The sequence below is a fragment of the Ascidiella aspersa genome, chromosome 1 (genome assembly GCF_963924565.1).
Source record: "Ascidiella aspersa chromosome 1, kaAscAspe10.2, whole genome shotgun sequence".
Classification (NCBI taxonomy): domain Eukaryota; kingdom Metazoa; phylum Chordata; class Ascidiacea; order Phlebobranchia; family Ascidiidae; genus Ascidiella; species Ascidiella aspersa.
Genome location: NC_139447.1, coordinates 31,425,876 through 31,443,984, shown reverse-complemented (window position 1 = coordinate 31,443,984; position 18,109 = coordinate 31,425,876). Strand labels below are relative to the sequence as shown.

The 18,109-nt window shown below is 35.2% G+C and overlaps 2 protein-coding genes across 4 annotated transcripts; both read left to right on the top strand.

Moving 5' to 3' along the window:
- The first annotated feature begins 6,256 nt into the window (after positions 1-6,256).
- LOC146169771 (M-phase phosphoprotein 6-like) lies at positions 6,257-7,182 on the top strand. The gene has a single exon (XM_083391009.1). The coding sequence runs from the start codon at positions 6,305-6,307 to the stop codon at positions 6,845-6,847; it is 543 nt and encodes a 180-aa protein (XP_083247135.1). The 5' UTR covers positions 6,257-6,304; the 3' UTR covers positions 6,848-7,182.
- LOC146169770 (arylsulfatase-like) lies at positions 7,105-18,057 on the top strand. Of its 3 annotated transcripts, XR_014501089.1 has the most exons (9): positions 7,105-7,354; positions 7,535-7,684; positions 8,055-8,167; positions 8,776-8,995; positions 11,821-11,985; positions 14,379-14,516; positions 15,149-15,303; positions 15,916-17,858; positions 18,021-18,034. XR_014501089.1 is itself a non-coding variant. In XM_083391007.1 (8 exons), exons 1-8 carry the CDS (start codon positions 7,105-7,107, stop codon positions 16,261-16,263), a joined length of 1,539 nt encoding a protein of 512 aa, XP_083247133.1. In that variant the 3' UTR covers positions 16,264-18,057. The 3 variants fall into 3 exon arrangements, 2 of the variants coding, with proteins under 2 accessions (XP_083247133.1, XP_083247134.1); XM_083391007.1 differs by having other exon boundaries at positions 15,916-18,057; XM_083391008.1 differs by having other exon boundaries at positions 14,379-14,520; positions 15,162-15,303; positions 15,916-18,057.
- Positions 18,058-18,109: the final 52 nt, after the last annotated feature.

Genomic DNA, 18,109 nt, shown 5'->3' with positions numbered 1-18,109 from the left:
GCTAATGGAGTTAGCCGGATTCGCGACTTCCGGCCTTTACCAAAAGAGATTGAGTTGGCAATTAAGCCTTGTAAGCCAGGCACGCCTTGGCGTAAGATTACAGATGAACAAGCTATTTTTTCAGATAGGGTTCAGGAGTCCTTACGGTACTTTTGTATCCTTGTTAATTAGAAAGTTTCTGCGCTTACTTGCGCAGATTGGTTCATGAAATAAAGTAATATAATGCAGACATTGCAGTGTACACTCGAGATTAGTCAATTTGATTGGCTTGCGTTTTGAAAGTGTTTGCGAATCCGTTTCTAGAAACGCTGTGTGTTTAAGGGTGAGAAAATACGGCTAGAAATGCGGTCAGAACACAATTGTAGAGCGCCTTAAGGAAATCGCTTGATTTGCGCTTTTTTAATTTTTAATTAGGGTTGCATTCGGTGAGCACTAAAGTAAGCGATGCATTGAAATTATTTACATAAAATATTTAAGACATTACAAACGTGAGTAGGGTTTACTCCTAAAGTCGCGTTTAAAGACTTACACGAATTGAATCATATAGTTTGCAAGTGAATGAATTACTATGCTTTTAAGTACTTCCGACTCGCGTGCAGCGTAGCCCATACAATTTAGAGTTTCCTGAACTAAAACTGAAACGCGTGAATTGTTCAAAACAATTTGGACATTACACAAAATTGTTTCGCGCACAACAAATTAAATCTTTTTGATATATGCATGATTTGCAAAATTCGACACATTTAAATGGTTTAAGAAAAATCGCATAAAAACAATTTACAGACCTTTCAGTCGATATTTTTACTTATTATATATATATATATTACTTTATTTTTATTTTAAAAGTATAATAGATTTTTCACCTGATAAACTAGGCAGAATCAGTTATTGTGAAATCCATGATTCCAAACGGTGGTGATGTCTTTATCGGCAACGCTAGTTTATATTTTGTGTTCCTTATTCCAAGCAAATGCTTTGCTGACGAGATGGAGCGTCTTTCGATGTATCTTTCGACGAAATCAATTCTTCCAACAGCTAGCTTCTTGCAGGTTTCAAGCATAATAGTTTTTAGGCGGTCGTTTGTGGTTGGTCCGTACAGATTAAGGCACATATTTTCTTTGAGCTGCGTTCAACGACTTTTCTTGGCCATAAGAAATAGAGTTCTTTCTTCCTCACTCGCGCGGAACCAATTTGATGCAGTCGGGTTTAATTACAAGTCTCATTAAACTAATTTGCCTTGGCAATCAACCTCACTATTACTTCAATAAGTATTGCTGTTGTCTGATTACAATTCCACACAGTTTGTGTTGGCTATTATGGGCAAACCGGCTAATGCCGGCAAGCACAACCACTCACTGTATTGACTAGACAAGACTGGATATATATTGATATAACGCGCTGCTTATAACAAGGTGAAAACTTGCATGAACAAAAACAAAGGCGACACAGAAAAGCGCAAATGTTTCATATCCCGAAGCCTTTTTGTCAGCCGGGAACTGTTACAATAACGCGTTCACACAGGTGAAATACTTTTATCTATAACGGAAATATGTGTCACGATATAACATTATTCATGTGTGAAACAGCCGAATGCTTTGTTCTCAGAATGACAGCGAGTGTAGGTAAAAGGCGTGAAAAAGTGACAAATCATAAATCGTAACATATTTGATAAATACACAGATTCTATAAAGGTTTAAAATATTCAATTAACCTCTAAATTGACCCCTGTCGTTACAGATTTACTCGGCCGCTAATTTTTTGGGCCAGGGTGCATATAAAGCCCTGGCTATTTGTTTCATTGTTTGTGTTGTTATGTTTTTGTTGTTGTGAAATGTTTGTGGAAAACGTTGGACGCGAAATGCGAGAATTATCCGATCTTGCCCAATATGTTCTTTGTTTTGGATTCCTGTTTCTTGATTCATTTTCTCTTTTGTGCCCTGTTGATCCAATTTCTTTTGTCTTGGGAAACGCTGAATTGATGTTAGCTTTCGCTGGTTGGCGATCTCGTTGTTTCTTCAACGCGCCGGCAGAGCTGTGTTTTGGTTTTGTAGACAGCAATTTTGCAAATCGGGTGGGGAATCCCCTGTTCGGTGTTCGACAATTCTGACGTCACCGGAAATCATTGGCTGCACTGCGCACTCGCACGTCGTCCAACGCTTTGTTGTGATGTTTTCTGAACATCAAGTTGCATTTCGGCAGCTAAGTTGTCCAAATTAATTCAGAGTAGTCTGTTGCAACTTTAGGTCATTCAAACACTTACACTTTGACTCTTATTTAATATATATATAATATAAATTTTTCTTTTTGGTTTTGCATTATTTAATTTTTTTTTGTTTTATATATATATAGGCACTTTTTGGTTACATTTGAATAACGCACAAATTTGTTATTGCAATTCATAATTACTCACGTTACACATATCTTGCGATTCAATACAATAACACATGTAGTTTATAGCGATTACACATTTACTCAATCTCCATTATATGCGATTAATAGGCGATAAATGCAACGATTTAGGTTATAATGATTCACACAAGTGAAACACTTGTAGTTAGTGCTCGTGCAACGTGTATTTTCATTGAAATTGGCTTCATAATTTGATTTTTTTGCGCGGCAACTCTACGATTTGTTGGTTTCTGAAGTAGGGAAAAGCGTTGGTGGAGGTAAGTCTCCAACCATTTTGTAATTGCGGCCGTATATAGGCCTAGGCGGATAAGAGTAATTTTCTTATCATATTACCAATAGTAGTAATAGGTTATTAGGGTCAACGTAGCAAGAACATTACGCTAGCAATGGGGCCCGTGACCTGCAAGCAATTTGTAACGTGAAATACATTGGGCACTGGTGAAAGTTAGTTTACATCGTTGATGCTGTGCCATGTATTCTTTTGAAAAGATAAGTAAAATTTATCTTGAAACGTAGAATTATGCTGTACGTTTCGAGGAGTGGGATTTTAGTACTGGCGCCGAAAAACGCTGAAGTACTAAAACGCCGCTAATGGAGTTAGCCGGATTCGCGACTTCCGGCCTTTACCAAAAGAGATTGAGTTGGCAATTAAGCCTTGTAAGCCAGGCACGCCTTGGCGTAAGATTACAGATGAACAAGCTATTTTTTCAGATAGGGTTCAGGAGTCCTTACGGTACTTTTGTATCCTTGTTAATTAGAAAGTTTCTGCGCTTACTTGCGCAGATTGGTTCATGAAATAAAGTAATATAATGCAGACATTGCAGTGTACACTCGAGATTAGTCAATTTGATTGGCTTGCGTTTTGAAAGTGTTTGCGAATCCGTTTCTAGAAACGCTGTGTGTTTAAGGGTGAGAAAATACGGCTAGAAATGCGGTCAGAACACAATTGTAGAGCGCCTTAAGGAAATCGCTTGATTTGCGCTTTTTTAATTTTTAATTAGGGTTGCATTCGGTGAGCACTAAAGTAAGCGATGCATTGAAATTATTTACATAAAATATTTAAGACATTACAAACGTGAGTAGGGTTTACTCCTAAAGTCTCGTTTAAAGACTTACACGAATTGAATCATATAGTTTGCAAGTGAATGAATTACTATGCTTTTAAGTACTTCCGACTCGCGTGCAGCGTAGCCCATACAATTTAGAGTTTCCTGAACTAAAACTGAAACGCGTGAATTGTTCAAAACAATTTGGACATTACACAAAATTGTTTCGCGCACAACAAATTAAATCTTTTTGATATATGCATGATTTGCAAAATTCGACACATTTAAATGGTTTAAGAAAAATCGCATAAAAACAATTTACAGACCTTTCAGTCGATATTTTTACTTATTATATATATATATATTACTTTATTTTTATTTTAAAAGTATAATAGATTTTTCACCTGATAAACTAGGCAGAATCAGTTATTGTGAAATCCATGATTCCAAACGGTGGTGATGTCTTTATCGGCAACGCTAGTTTATATTTTGTGTTCCTTATTCCAAGCAAATGCTTTGCTGACGAGATGGAGCGTCTTTCGATGTATCTTTCGACGAAATCAATTCTTCCAACAGCTAGCTTCTTGCAGGTTTCAAGCATAATAGTTTTTAGGCGGTCGTTTGTGGTTGGTCCGTACAGATTAAGGCACATATTTTCTTTGAGCTGCGTTCAACGACTTTTCTTGGCCATAAGAAATAGAGTTCTTTCTTCCTCACTCGCGCGGAACCAATTTGATGCAGTCGGGTTTAATTACAAGTCTCATTAAACTAATTTGCCTTGGCAATCAACCTCACTATTACTTCAATAAGTATTGCTGTTGTCTGATTACAATTCCACACAGTTTGTGTTGGCTATTATGGGCAAACCGGCTAATGCCGGCAAGCACAACCACTCACTGTATTGACTAGACAAGACTGGATATATATTGATATAACGCGCTGCTTATAACAAGGTGAAAATTTGCATGAACAAAAACAAAGGCGACACAGAAAAGCGGAAATGTTTCATATCCCGAAGCCTTTTTGTCAGCCGGGAACTGTTACAATAACGCGTTCACACAGGTGAAATACTTTTATCTATAACGGAAATATGTGTCACGATATAACATTATTCATGTGTGAAACAGCCGAATACTTTGTTCTCAGAATGACAGCGAGTGTTTGGTAAAAGGCGTGAAAAAGTGACAAATCATAAATCGTAACATATTTGATAAATACACAAATTCTATAAACGTTTAAAATATTCAATTAACCTCTAAATTGACCCCTGTCGTTACCCGTCTCTAGGTGCGCTCCCACGAAAAAAAGGTTAAGAAACACTGGTTTATATTATTTCTAGCTACATAAATATCGATTAAATAACTCATTCGCCTCTACAATTAAGCAACCCCTTAAACGAGACATTTGAGCCCCAAACGTAAATACATTACCATGTGGACGAAATTTTTTATGGGGATTACCCGATTTTTGTAAGGCATTGGTAAATTTTGTCCATTGCCCATGCACTCAGACTTTAAAAGTTGTAAATTTTTTAAACTGTCCAAGTGTAAGTAAACTTAACTAAGTCAACGTATGAAAGACAATAGCTTGTTTAATGCTAATAAGTATGCAGATTTACAGACATACAATAGCATGTAAATGTAAGAGAGTTTTAAATTTTAACGAAAACCATGAAATTACGGAATAATCCATTACATAAATAAATGAATGCTTAGTAATGCTGATGGCAAACTGTATTAAATGATCTATGTCACAGTTATCCATTGCTAAACAGCTTTATAAATATTCCATTATTAAAATAATAAATAAAACTGAATGGTGTGTTTGCATGGATTTTATGTCTCCTGTGCTTCTAAAATTATGTATGTCAAATAACCAAAGGGAAGTACACAGCTCGAAATTCTTTGCGTAATATCTCCGGAAGTAAACAAGATATCGATCAGAAATTTTAACACATTATGCTGGTTAGGATTCTATTATTATAGCCTACAGGTAAAACAGATTGGAAAGTTTGGATTTTGCGTGGGGAGACGATTCTACAGCTTGAAATTGCACGGCTGCAGTAACATTTCTGCCCAAATTTGCGCGGCTGTAATAACGTTATTCGTAAAATTTGGACGACTGAAAATGGAGTATTATACTGAAAACAATTAGCGCGACGAGAGTTTCAGCGATTTTTCGCGGCTGACCGTATTTAACCTTGACTTTACATGAAATGCGCGACTGTGACCGCGGCTGAGTGGGAAATTAAAAGCAATATATGTACACACTTTTTAAGTAAGGTACTAACTTTCAGTAAAAGCGTTAGCTTTTTCAACTTTCATGAGTGTTAGCTTTTTCAACTTCATGTGTGCATAAATTCTTAATTGCACACCTCAAAGTTTGGTGTTGTACACCCAGCATATCTTTAAAAAGTGACATAAGAAAATAGACCAAGCGATTGGACCCTATTAAAAATACAAAACTATGTGAAATCAGCATGATACAGTGTATTTTATATTTTTCACCCCTTGAAGGCAGTAGTACCTAAACAATATATATGTTAACCAACCTGTTACTAATGTTATATAATAATTGGTACTGTCCACCAAGTCCATTTACCAATCCAGTTATTAATAAATATGGTGCTATATTTTTAAAAAAATATTAAATTTTATAACAAAACTGAAGTTTTTAAGGAAATAGTATTTATGTCTACAGAAACCATTTTGTATTTTTGTGGACATATATTTAAATAATGTTTAAAAAATTCTTCGTAAATTTACCAGAACTAATCACCAAAACTGTTTTATTTTAGAAAATAGAATTTGCTCACTGTTGATTTTTTCTTACTGAGTCAACAATCAAAAATGACGCAGGCCAAGTCAAACAACAATGTCAAACTTTCGACGAACGTACGCAAAATGAAGTTCATGCAAAGGGGCCTCAGCGAAGCAGAAAAGAAGCTCTTAGAAGAGAGTGAAAGTAACGTTTCGACAAGTGAACACTGGGAACTTGATTTGCCGCCTTTGGGCAAAACCTGCAGCGTGTTTGAGAAACTGGAAGGACACAGCTTTTGTCTTACCTTAAGGCATGGACACATGTCTTTCGGCGGATACAACCGAGCCATTGAGAAGCTAATGGCCGACATTGAGGCAGCAAAAGGAAGCATTGTTGCCAATACAAGCGACAATAGCGACTGTTCCATTTCGGATGAAGAAATGGCAGAGCGCTTTTCCACACTTGTTGACACTGTAGCAAAAAAGTATAAAACAAAAAACTCACTCAAGGAAAGTAAAGTATCAAGAAAAGCTATTAGCACTGATAGGGACGATTCACCAGTGCCAAATAAAATTGCTAAAACATCTCCAACGCAAGCCTCTAAAAGATTTCTTAAACCACCCTCTGATTGACCTTAATTTGTTGTTTTAGTTTTATGCTTTTAGTTTATTAACCAATTGCATTTTGTGCAAGATCTGTGTGAAATTGAAATCAGAAAAAAAGTTTTCATTTTAAGGGTGCTTTGTACACAATTTTGGTATTATCTAATGTTGAACATGCTTTGGTTACCTTTTATATATTAAAAATTTAATCATACAATTTCTGCTACTTTCTGTTAACACATACTGGTGGTAGACAAAATCCTTGTCTTTCTAGGCAAACATATACAATGTTACATAGCCATGTATTAATGTTAGGCTTGGCCTTAATATGGCCCATGAGCTTAGGCGCCATTGTCACCAAACCAAATTTTGTAGTGATATTGGCGGATGATATGGGATATGGTGACCTACAAAGCTATGGTCATGCAACGCAAGAAAAGGGACCCATTGACATCTTGGCTGATGAGGGAATGCGTTTTACTCAGTGGTATGCAGCAGAATCATTGTGTAGTCCAAGCAGGGCTGCTCTGTTAACAGGTTGGAATTTTGTCATAGCATTTTCTTTTCTTTACAAGTATATTGTTTTAAATATTCTTTTAACTTTAAGCTATTAGAAGGTTTTGTTAAGTACATGCATTTTGATTGTCTCAAAGTGCTATTTGTATGCATATTGTTGCTAATTCTTTGCAAAAATTATTATATTTTACCCTTTTAAAGGCAGGCTTCCGATTAGGAATGGAGTTTATGGACCGGAAAGAGTTTTTTTGCAATCTGACTCCGGTGGACTCCCGAAGAGTGAAACTACAATAGCTGAAGCATTAAAGTTACATGGATATTCCACTGGAATGGTTGGGAAATGGCATCTAGGTTACTGTTTAGGGTCAAATAGTTATAACTGAATTTTATCATTAAATGGTTCGATTTTCTAGATGAGTAACTTATATCATCAATAAAATTTAAAATGCTTTATATCAAATATATAAAAATTAAAAACATTGCTCTAAATAAGTTTGATAACTTTGATATAATTTTATTATAATTGTTATTGTCATGCTTTAGTAGTAAATAAGCCCTTATTTTTTATTTTTGCTTTTGACAGAATTAAAGTGTTCTGCTGTAACTCAACCTTGTTGTATGTTAAAGTACTATGTTTTACTTAAACTTTAAGATTCTAAAAGCCCCTTAAATGGGGCGTCCCTGAATCACCAATGATTTAGTGTTTGTCTTGTTGTTGTAGGAATAAACGAACATGTCGTTAACGATGGAAACCATCTTCCGCATCACTACGGGTTCGACTACGTTGGGACCAATTTGCCGTTCACCTTTCACTGGAGATGCGACCCTGAAAAGGTTCGTAAATAATTCTAAAGCGTAATTTAATTGCGATGCGCAGAGGCCGAACATAGTAAGTCGTGCCAATTGCCTCTTACTTGCACATAGTCCTTAGGGTTTGAAACGTAGTTAGGCGTCTATTTGGTCTGTGTGTTTACCGACTTGGAAAAACTGGAATGGACGTAGTACAACATTACTTTGTTAAAAACCGTCTGTATTTATATTTTTTATGTCACAGAAGACTCCAGATATTAATCATGTAAAAAAATACTTTGGAGCATACTGCTAGAAGGTTGTAGTAAGACGTAGTAGGAATATCGATTTCAGAATGCTACCTACTCCAGTATGGGCTTTGATATTCTTAGTAAGATTTGCTTTAAAACATAATCTCAGTTTGCTATTGTGCTTGTCTTTTCCTAAGGTTACAACTTGGCATGTTAAGAAAATCATTTTTTTAAATCTTGTATGTGAGACGCACTTGCGCACAAAGTTTGTGCGATTTATCAGACTCAAACAAAATTATAACTTCTAACCGGATATATTTTTTGCATCTGTTCCTATCCGGGTACGGGCATTAGTGCACTAAAAATAAGTCCAGCCGCAGCAAACATCCCATTTTGTCGCAGTTTGAAGTGGACGCGATGGCGGAGAAATGCTTCCTCTTCAAAAACACCTCGTTCATCGAGCAGCCAATTCAGCCTGGAGTGCTTACCAAACGAATTGCCGACGACGCTACTGAGTTTATCCGGGACAGTCGCTCATCACCCTTCTTTCTCTACTTGTCAATGCCGCAAACTCACACGGCCATGATCTGCTCGGAACAGTTTTGCAACACCTCGAAGCGAGGTACTGTAGATCGTTTTAGGGCTGCTAAATTTAAGTTCGCCAAACAACCTCCACTGACATATTTTCTCCTGGCGAGCTTTTCGACTAAGGTCAACTTAATATGTAAAATCCTGTTGCGTTTCTTTATAATTTTGGTTAGTCTAAAGAAGGAAATTATAAACAGTTATGTATCGTTAAGTAAGGTCGCACTATTTTTGTCATATCATTGTGGCTTTTTTTACCAATGTCTGTATATAAAAAGTATGTCGACATTCTACTCGACAAGGCCTAATAATGTACGCCCCCAGGCAGTCTTATTATTTAAATAAAATTTATTACTAGAGAAAAATCTCTATAACCTAAAAATAAAAAAAATATTACTTATTAAAATATATGACATTATATTATTTTTTTAAGCATCAAGTTTATGCTTATCTCGGTAAATAACAACTCGCATGCAAGTTTTTTTTTTTTTTAATAATATGTTTTTGACAAGAACATGTTCGAAATGAACAAAACACATGTTTCAGTTTAAATCACTAGAAAACCTTAAATGTCGTCATTCGTCAGTAAACATTTACGTACAACTTCAGGTAGTGTTTAATGTTTCCGTCTGCAAAATTCCTGTTTGGACAAAGCATTGCTTTCAAAAGGGAAAATGCTCGCTCAATAGAGGCTGGAGAAGGCTGCCATTTTTCCTATTTCAGTGTTGGTGATAAATTTGGACACTTTTTTGTTCATACGTAGCTCGAATGTAAACAATTTTGAAACTTTAGAGTAAAAATTGTGTACCGAAGGTAATATATGTATACCCTTGGATTGCACAATTCCATGAAAAAATGGGAAGTGCCCGAAATTTTGCAAAATATGCGCTCAGTCCAGCAAGCTTCATGTTGTAAATATTTACTGAACAAAGTCGAAGTCGCGCCGTCAAACTATGGCTTGGCATTGGCCAGTGGCCAACACCTATTTGATTGGCTTTTGTTATAGGTTGCGCGGTATTTGTACTTTGACTTGTTGTGCTTCCAGTTAATCATCACAAAAGTTAGATTGACGCTATGAATGTCCAAAGCTATGTTAAAAAGTAGATAGGGAAGAAGTATCCAACATAAAAACGTATTCTTTAATATGTAAAGTTATTCAAAACCTAAACTGAAACTTTGTGGTTTAAGCACTGAAAACAGACAAACTTGGCATTACGGCTGATTAAAGTACTATTGAAGGATAAAATGTAAGCGTTGGTGGACATCTATGGTGGCCCATGACTGCCATCCTGTTTTTTTTCAATTTAACAAAAAAAAAATAATTTATAAAAAAAAAAAAAAAATTTAAAAAAAAAATGAAAATAAAAAAAAAATAAAAAAATTATTAAAAAAAAAAAAAAAAAAAAAAAATTAAAAAATTATTAAAGAAAAAAAAAAAAAAAAAAAAAAATTAAAAAATTATTAAAGAAAAAAAAAAAAAAAAAAAAAAAATTAATTAAAAAAAAAAAAAAAAATTATTGAAAAAAAAAAAATAAATAAAAAAAAAAAATATTAAAAAAAAAAAAAAAAAAAAAAATTAAATTTCGACGTGGCCCAGGACTGCCATTCCCATATAAAACGCATTACGGTCGGACCATCACTGCCAATCATAGAATACCTTCTATTGTGTGCTGTTAAGTTCCAAGCCAGCGCAGGGAGGTTTGCCACTTAGTCTTTTAGGCCTTCTGGTGGGATTCACCAAAGGGAAGTTGGCAGAGTAAACAAGATATCGATTAGAAATTTTTACACATTACTCAAAGCAACCTAACTTAGCCAGCAATCAGACTTTAAAAAAAAAAAACCATAAAAATATTCATATTTATGAATATTAATATTCAGTAATATTCGGCTCTTAAATTAAAATGTGCCCTAAGTGACTTACATAGGGTGATAGCTACGAGTCTACTCTTCAAAATGAGATAAGACTCGACCGCCAATTATTCGGGGATAAGTTATTAATATTCCTTCAAAAATTCATAAACGTCGAAAGTTTCAACAGCCTATAAACGTTTTGACAAAATTTGAAACTTTCGACCTTTATGAATTTTTGAAGGAATATTAATAACTTATCCCCGAATAATTGGTGGTCGAGTCATATCTCATTTTGAAGAGTAGACTCGTAGCTATCACCCTATGTAAGTCACTTAGGGCACATTTTAATTTAAGGGCCGAATATTACTGAATATTAATATTCATAAATATGAATATTTTTATGTTTTTTTTTAAAAAAAGTCTGATTGCTGGCTAAGTTAGGTTGCTTTGAGTATTGTGTAAAAATTTCTAATCGATATCTTGTTTACTCTGCCAACTTCCCTTTGGTGAATCCCACCAGAAGGCCTAAAAGACTAAGTGGCAAACCTCCCTGCGCTGGCTTGGAACTTAACAGCACACAATAGAAGGTATTCTATGATTGGCAGTGATGGTCCGACCGTAATGCGTTTTATATGGGAATGGCAGTCCTGGGCCACGTCGAAATTTTCAATAATGTTTTTTTTTTTTTTTTTTTTTTTTCAATAATGTTTGTTTTTTTTTTTTTTTTTTATTAATTTTTTTTTTAATAATTTTTTTTTTTTTTTTTTTTATAATAATTTTTTTTTTATTTATTTATTTATTTTTTTTCAATAATTTTTTTTTTTTTTTTAATGTATTTATTTTTTTTTTTTTAATAATTTTTTTTTTTTTTTTTTTATTTTCATTTTTTTTTAAATTTTTTTTTTTTTAAATAATTTTTTTTTTTGTTAAATTGAAAAAAAACAGGATGGCAGTCATGGGCCACCATAGACATCTGCGGTTGGTTGTCTTATCGTTTATTTTTTTCTTCAGGTATTTACGGCGACCAAATAAACGAAATGGCCTGGGCGGTCGGCCGCGTGGTCCAACAACTTAAGGACTTGCATCTGGAAGAGAACACCCTGGTGATTTTTCTGTCCGATCATGGGCCAGAAATAGAAATGTGTTTTCATGGCGGATCGTCCGGCCAGTTAAAGGGTAAGATTTGGGCAGCAACTATAGTTTTGCACATGATGGTACTCTTTTTTCCATTTTATTATAGTTTTCAGCTATAACAATTATTTCAAATAATTTCATGCCTACAGGTACTTGATATCTTTGCCATAAACGTTTAAAAAACAATTGCAACTTTGCCACTTGTCTGTTTGGAAAAAAATATTTTTTCCAAGAGTTCAAAATTTTTTTGAACATTTATAATATTTCAATCATGCTGTAACTTTAAGTAATGCTTAGCCCATAACAACATAAGTACGTGAGTCGTCAGGTTAAAATGTGAATTTCCCCTTATTGCAGAACTTATCGCGGTTAATTCTTTTTGTGCAATAAGCGCATAAGTTTTCACTGTGCGATAAGCTCATAAGTTGGTTACTATACAGAATAGACTTTAAGTCAAATATGTTGCCTCAGCGCTTAAGTTGTGTAAAGTGTGGGCATAAAAGCAAAGAATATTATTAAACGTAACCCCAAACTATTAAGTTCATATGATTATTATTAAAAACTATTCAAAAAGAACCAAAATATGGTTAAAAAGCGATATTTTATCGTTTCAGTTCAAATTTAAAACGATTTCATTTTGCTTGTATGAATAAATTGTTTTTTTTTTCATTTTTAGTCAAATGTTTTTACTCGGCATGCGTTGATTGTTCCTGTAAATTTGTCGTTTATATTCACTAGGACGTTGTGTTATAGCAATGTCTAGTTCTAAACATCCAACGGCGTATACTTTAACTGTTACACTAATATTAATTCGTACATTTTATTTATAAATTTATGGGCAAAAAAGTGCGCGCAGGACTGTAGATCCTTAACACTAATATACAGGTACCAAAATACCGAACTCAAATATACAAATTAAATAAAAATTAAGTTGTCCATTTATCGCAGTTAACCTGAATAAAGCTTGCCAGCATATTTTCATACCCGCGTCACTGTGAAAATAAGCAAGTTGGGTTAAGTGGCGGATTTTGTAAAAGCATCAAATCAGCTCAATTTCAATGACGCAATATACAGGATATCCGGGTTGAAGGATTTTTAGTTCGATTTGATTTGTTGTGATGTGATGGCTTTGTATTGCGAATGTTAGGCTTGCGAGGAGATACTCTACAAAACTTGAAAAAACGAATTAGATCTATGGAACACCAATGCAACGTTTGTTTTGTGGGTGACAAAGTGTTTTATTAGGATAATGCAATTCACACTAACATTTGTTCAGCGAGTTTTTTAGTACGTTTTTTTCTCAAAATAATTGTTTTTGCATTGTGACATTAAACAAACGAATTTAAGCTTTAAATATCTACTTTTTAAATATGTACGTAGGAAACTTACAAAAAAGTCGACTTGAATTTAACCCAAATACGTATTGGTTAACTGCAAAAAAAGCCAAACAGCGTGTCTATGTGTCGCAGTGGTTCTCAATCTGTGCGTCGCGGCATTCTGTTTAATTGTTCAAGGGCGCCACAAATTATTTCGATTCGTCTACTCTAAACTAAATTGCAGTAATAGATTGTCGGTATTATTAACTTATGTAATGACATATGCATTCGAGCTGATTGTGTTACGAGAAAATTACAACCATTGATTATGATTTTCTGATACACAATACAAGTAGATTAAAACTACGAAAAATTTCTACAGTTTGAGATCGCAGCAAGTCCAGCCTTATTTTCCAAAATCGCAAGAAATAAAGTTTGAGAGCCACTGGTGTTTTGCGTTTGTTGGTTATTTCCACTTTGAATAATGTCGTTCAGAGATTGCACGATAGTTGCCACGTATTCTTGCAAGCAGACTTGGACAACTACATAATTCTAGTTTCCTAATTCAATGAATTAGAGCAAAATGCAGCTAATTGTAATTCTAATCTAATTCGGTTTTACCAAAAATGCTTCTTTGTCCAACGGCATTTTTAGCCTTTTAGTCAAAACAAGGAATTTGAATTCAAACGCTTTGGTTGGAACGTAATTTTGACAGTCTGAAAAGCATGTGTCATGCTAAAAGGCATCAAAATTAACACACATATATTTACCATTCTTATTCTTATTAGAATACTTCTCGATTTGAATGAAGTTGATTGTGAATAATAATCAAATGTAATTCTAGTTCAAATTATTTTTTTTAATAATTTGGTAATTCTAATTCTAATCTAATTTGAGAAAACTCAAAACGATCTAATTCTAATTCTAACTCTAATTCTAATCTAATTTGAGAAAAACTGAAATGCTCTAATTTTAATTCTAATCCAATTTTAAAAAGCTAAAATAAATCTATAGTTGTCCAAGTCTGCCTGCAAGTACAAATCCAAGTCTTAAAAAAATAAGGTACAATCAGGGTTAAAACGTAACAGGAAAGCCGAGTAACGATGTATTAAAATGCAGGAGGAAAGGCAACCAGCTGGGAAGGGGGATTACGGGTTCCTGCCATTGCTTGGTGGCCTGGAACCATTCCGGCGGGAACAGTCAATTCCGAGATAATAAGCACCATGGACATATTTCCTACCCTTCTCAAGCTGGCGGGTAAGTTTGTCGAAAATTGTTGTGATTATAATGTTATTACAAACAGACTATATTCTCGCTGATCTCACCAAACTTTCATTGTGTAGTTTGAAAAATAAAAATTGCTCCAGAAAATGTTATCGTTTACTTAAAATAAGTATTGTCTGCCAGCGTTTAACAGCATAGTATTTTTCTAGACCTTGTTAAATATTATCTATAAAACAAAAATCCCTACCATTCACTTTTATTTAATAGTTTGGGATTTTGAACTCGAAAACCGGTGAGCACTGATTACCTATTTCTGTCTAGAAATAAATCCATTCCTGTCTAGATGTTTTTTATTTGCTTTAGGAATTTAATAACCCTTGCTCGGTTTGTATTTTTGGGTGAGAACTTAGCAAGTCTAAAGTTAAACCGATTTGGGACTCGAAAGGTTTCAAGTTTTTAAGTTGACAGTGAAGCGAGGGGCGTTTGAATTAGCTTCGTGTTCAGTATAAAAAAAACAATAATAGAGGGAGAGAGCAAAAGAAAAAAAGAAATCTTCCCGGTTCGGAGCAATTATAAAGTATGCGCCAGGAAACATATAGGAAAGCCTCTTTAATAGCAATATATTCCTTACGCCATTTCTTAACGTAAATTCATATACCCGTTAGGCGCTGCCCCAAGGAACGAATCCGATGTTGTGTTGGACGGAGTGCCAATCGACCACGTGTTTTTGAATGACGATCGTGACACCACTTCTCCACACGAGGCGCTGTTTCACTACTGCTCCGACATACTGATGGCTGTTCGCTTGGGCCGCTACAAGGTATGTGGCCTTGCACAAAGCGAATATATATAATAATACAACCAGCAAGTGCCGGTATAAAAATGTGCGCCTGTTACTCAAATCGAGTTTTTAGTGATTCGGTATTTTCTGGTAGAACTTGTTTTTCTTTTTCTATAACATTTATGTCTCCCAAATTGGCTGCAGTTCTTGTTGTTTTGTCTTACGAATACGTTTTACCGATATAAAAAAACGAAAATACTCACTCGGTCAGGATTTCTTTTTTACTTTTTAAGTTGTGCGAAAATAGTTTGAGCAGATTAAGTTCGTAGAAAGATTTTTTTTTGAAAAGTTGGAAAATGTTTGCTTCTTTTTACAAGAAATATTTAAATATAAAACAAAACTGCCCAAATGGGAGCTTAATTGTTTTGTCTACTTTTTGCTGTCTAACTGTTTTTTTCAAACTATATAATTTTATTTTCGCCAAATTCTCACTTTTTTCTGAAAAAAGCTATGTGAGTATTTTTTAGGGGTAGGAGGTTAGTGATTTTTTTTGCTAAAAAAATCTGTATAAAATACAGTCTACTCGTGTCACAAATTGTCATTTCCTCCCCCGTATTTGTAAAAGCTTCAGTTTCGGCTTTTTTCCCGCAGATCCACTACCGCACGCAAGACTTCTCGCTGTACCAGTCATCCACCCTTTGTCGCGATGGCGTTCCCACCCACGAAGAGCTCCTGAACCTGGCCTGCGAAAACGGCCACGCCCACGACCCGCCCCTTCTGTTCGACCTTGACTCCGACCCAGGCGAGCAGTTTCCGCTTGATCCGGAGCGCCACAGTACTACACTAGAGGTCGCTCGCGAGCTGGTTGCAAGACACCGCGAAACGCTGGTTCACGTTCCCAGCCAGTTGGGCCGTTGGAACGAGGCGCTGCAGCCTTGCTGCGACCCGCCTTTGTGCAAGTGCAATTTTGTTGACCCAAGTGCCAAAACCGAGCTTTAAGTCAGTGTTGTAGGCTCCCCCCCTTTTTTTAGCTTTTTTGCGTTATATTTCTAATTCGAAAGCTGTAAATCTGACGGTAGTGCAGAAAAAAAAATTTTGACATGCTATGGGTATAACCGTGCTTAAAGATATATTAAACATAAAAAGCGAGAAATAAAATGCATAAGCGCGGAAAACAACTTTCTTCTTTATTTGTTTTAAACACTGTTACCTGATTAGTAAACTTTGACGCAATACGTCGTTTTTTCTCATTTTATTGTCTCGTTCAACCTATTAATTGGGCCAGTTCCGCCAGGCTTTTAATTTTTTTGTTTTTAAATTAAATCCTGCCTTAGTATCCTGCACTTTCTTATTTAATTTATTTCTGATTTTTGCTGTATTTTTTGTTTCGCAAGTCGCAATCATGCTGCAATTTAGCTACTAAATGTATTCGCGAATGTCTATTTCAGGGATGTCCAACCTGCGGCCCGCCTGATATTTACGTGCGGCCCACTACTAATTCTCACTTTCAGTAACCTTTATTAAAAACAGTTGTTTCGAATATCATCAAAACGTGAAGATCGCGCAGTATTTGATGTAGGCATAATCTTGTGTTTTTTATAATCGAGTCTAATGTCGCATTTCAACATCCATCGAGCACTTTGTGCACCCATCATTGCTAAGTAAGATGTTTGTTTTTCTAAATGTGTGTTTTTCCGGACCGTTTTAAGGAAATATGTCAGCCCAAACACGTGAAAACTTAAATTTTTGCATATTTGCGCATAAGTTCACTCTCGAAGAACAGGTGTTTATAAGTTAGGTTGTTTTATGACGTCACGATATGACGCAACTTATGACGTCACCCCTTTAATTTGAGAGATTTTGCGGCCCATCGAAATTTTTAAAGTGGCAATGCGGCCCATTCTGCTAAAAGGTTGGACATCCCTGGTCTATTTAAACTTCTGATATGTAGCCGATTAAGATAAGCGAAAAGACAACTAATTGTGTTCTAGTGTTACGGACAAAATAACAATATTTATATAAGTGTTCTATGTTTCTCTGTCAAGTGCAACCATGCGTTACGGTATGATTCCTTTGTGTATTTCGGCTTTGTTTTCGCACCCCTTTTTAGTGCAGTCTTTGTTCACTTTCTGTTGCAGTCTTCGTATGGCAGTTATCTGTTGGAATCGGCTAAGTTTAGTTGTTTATATGCTCGTTAATGTAAGACAATTGCAATTTAGTTAATGTCTAGTTATGTAAAGTGTTTTGGTAACATTTTGTTCGTTGTTATTCTTTAAATGTTTAGACGATTAAACCAACACCGTAATGCTAAACACCTAGGTACTGTGAACTTCAGAAATCTCAATGTGTCCTCTACTGTATAATCCCAACATGTTCTGTATGATGTAAACGCCTTTCAATGTCATGATTTGGAATGAACCCTCTTTGGATACGAACAGTATTTGTTTATCCGTTGCCGAATTCGTGCACCGTTCTTTCACCTTCATCGCCATAATATAACACTGAAAACCACAGTTTGTGCAGTTAGAGGACAGTTGTGAATTTCTGACTTATCGTGCCCGATGACGTCACCTACGACAAAGGCAAAAGCCTAGGTTTGCTAACTTGTAAGCCTATGCGTGACCGTCCTAAAATTTTGGACGTCACATTTAGTGATATTTATTTACCTTTTGTTTCGATAAGTTTGATGTTTATGGTAAAATCTTGGGTGTGTTGCTCAGCTGTAGAAAATATTTGCCTTTGTAAACTTCATGTAGGTCACCGAAAAGCCCTGTATGATATGCTGCTAATGCAAACAGGTAAATAGCTCATTTGTTTTGATAAATTTTAACGCTAAAAACTTGAA

Excerpts from the sequence above, each read along its gene's own strand:
- LOC146169771 (XM_083391009.1), top strand. The coding sequence starts at position 6,305 with ATGACGCAGGCCAAGTCAAACAACAATGTCAAACTTTCGACGAACGTA.
- LOC146169770 (XM_083391007.1), top strand. The coding sequence starts at position 7,105 with ATGTTACATAGCCATGTATTAATGTTAGGCTTGGCCTTAATATGGCCC. Across the intron at positions 7,685-8,054 it reads GGTTGGGAAATGGCATCTAG|GAATAAACGAACATGTCGTT; the intron begins GTTACTGTTTAG and ends TTGTTGTTGTAG. Across the intron at positions 11,986-14,378 it reads ATCGTCCGGCCAGTTAAAGG|GAGGAAAGGCAACCAGCTGG; the intron begins GTAAGATTTGGG and ends ATTAAAATGCAG.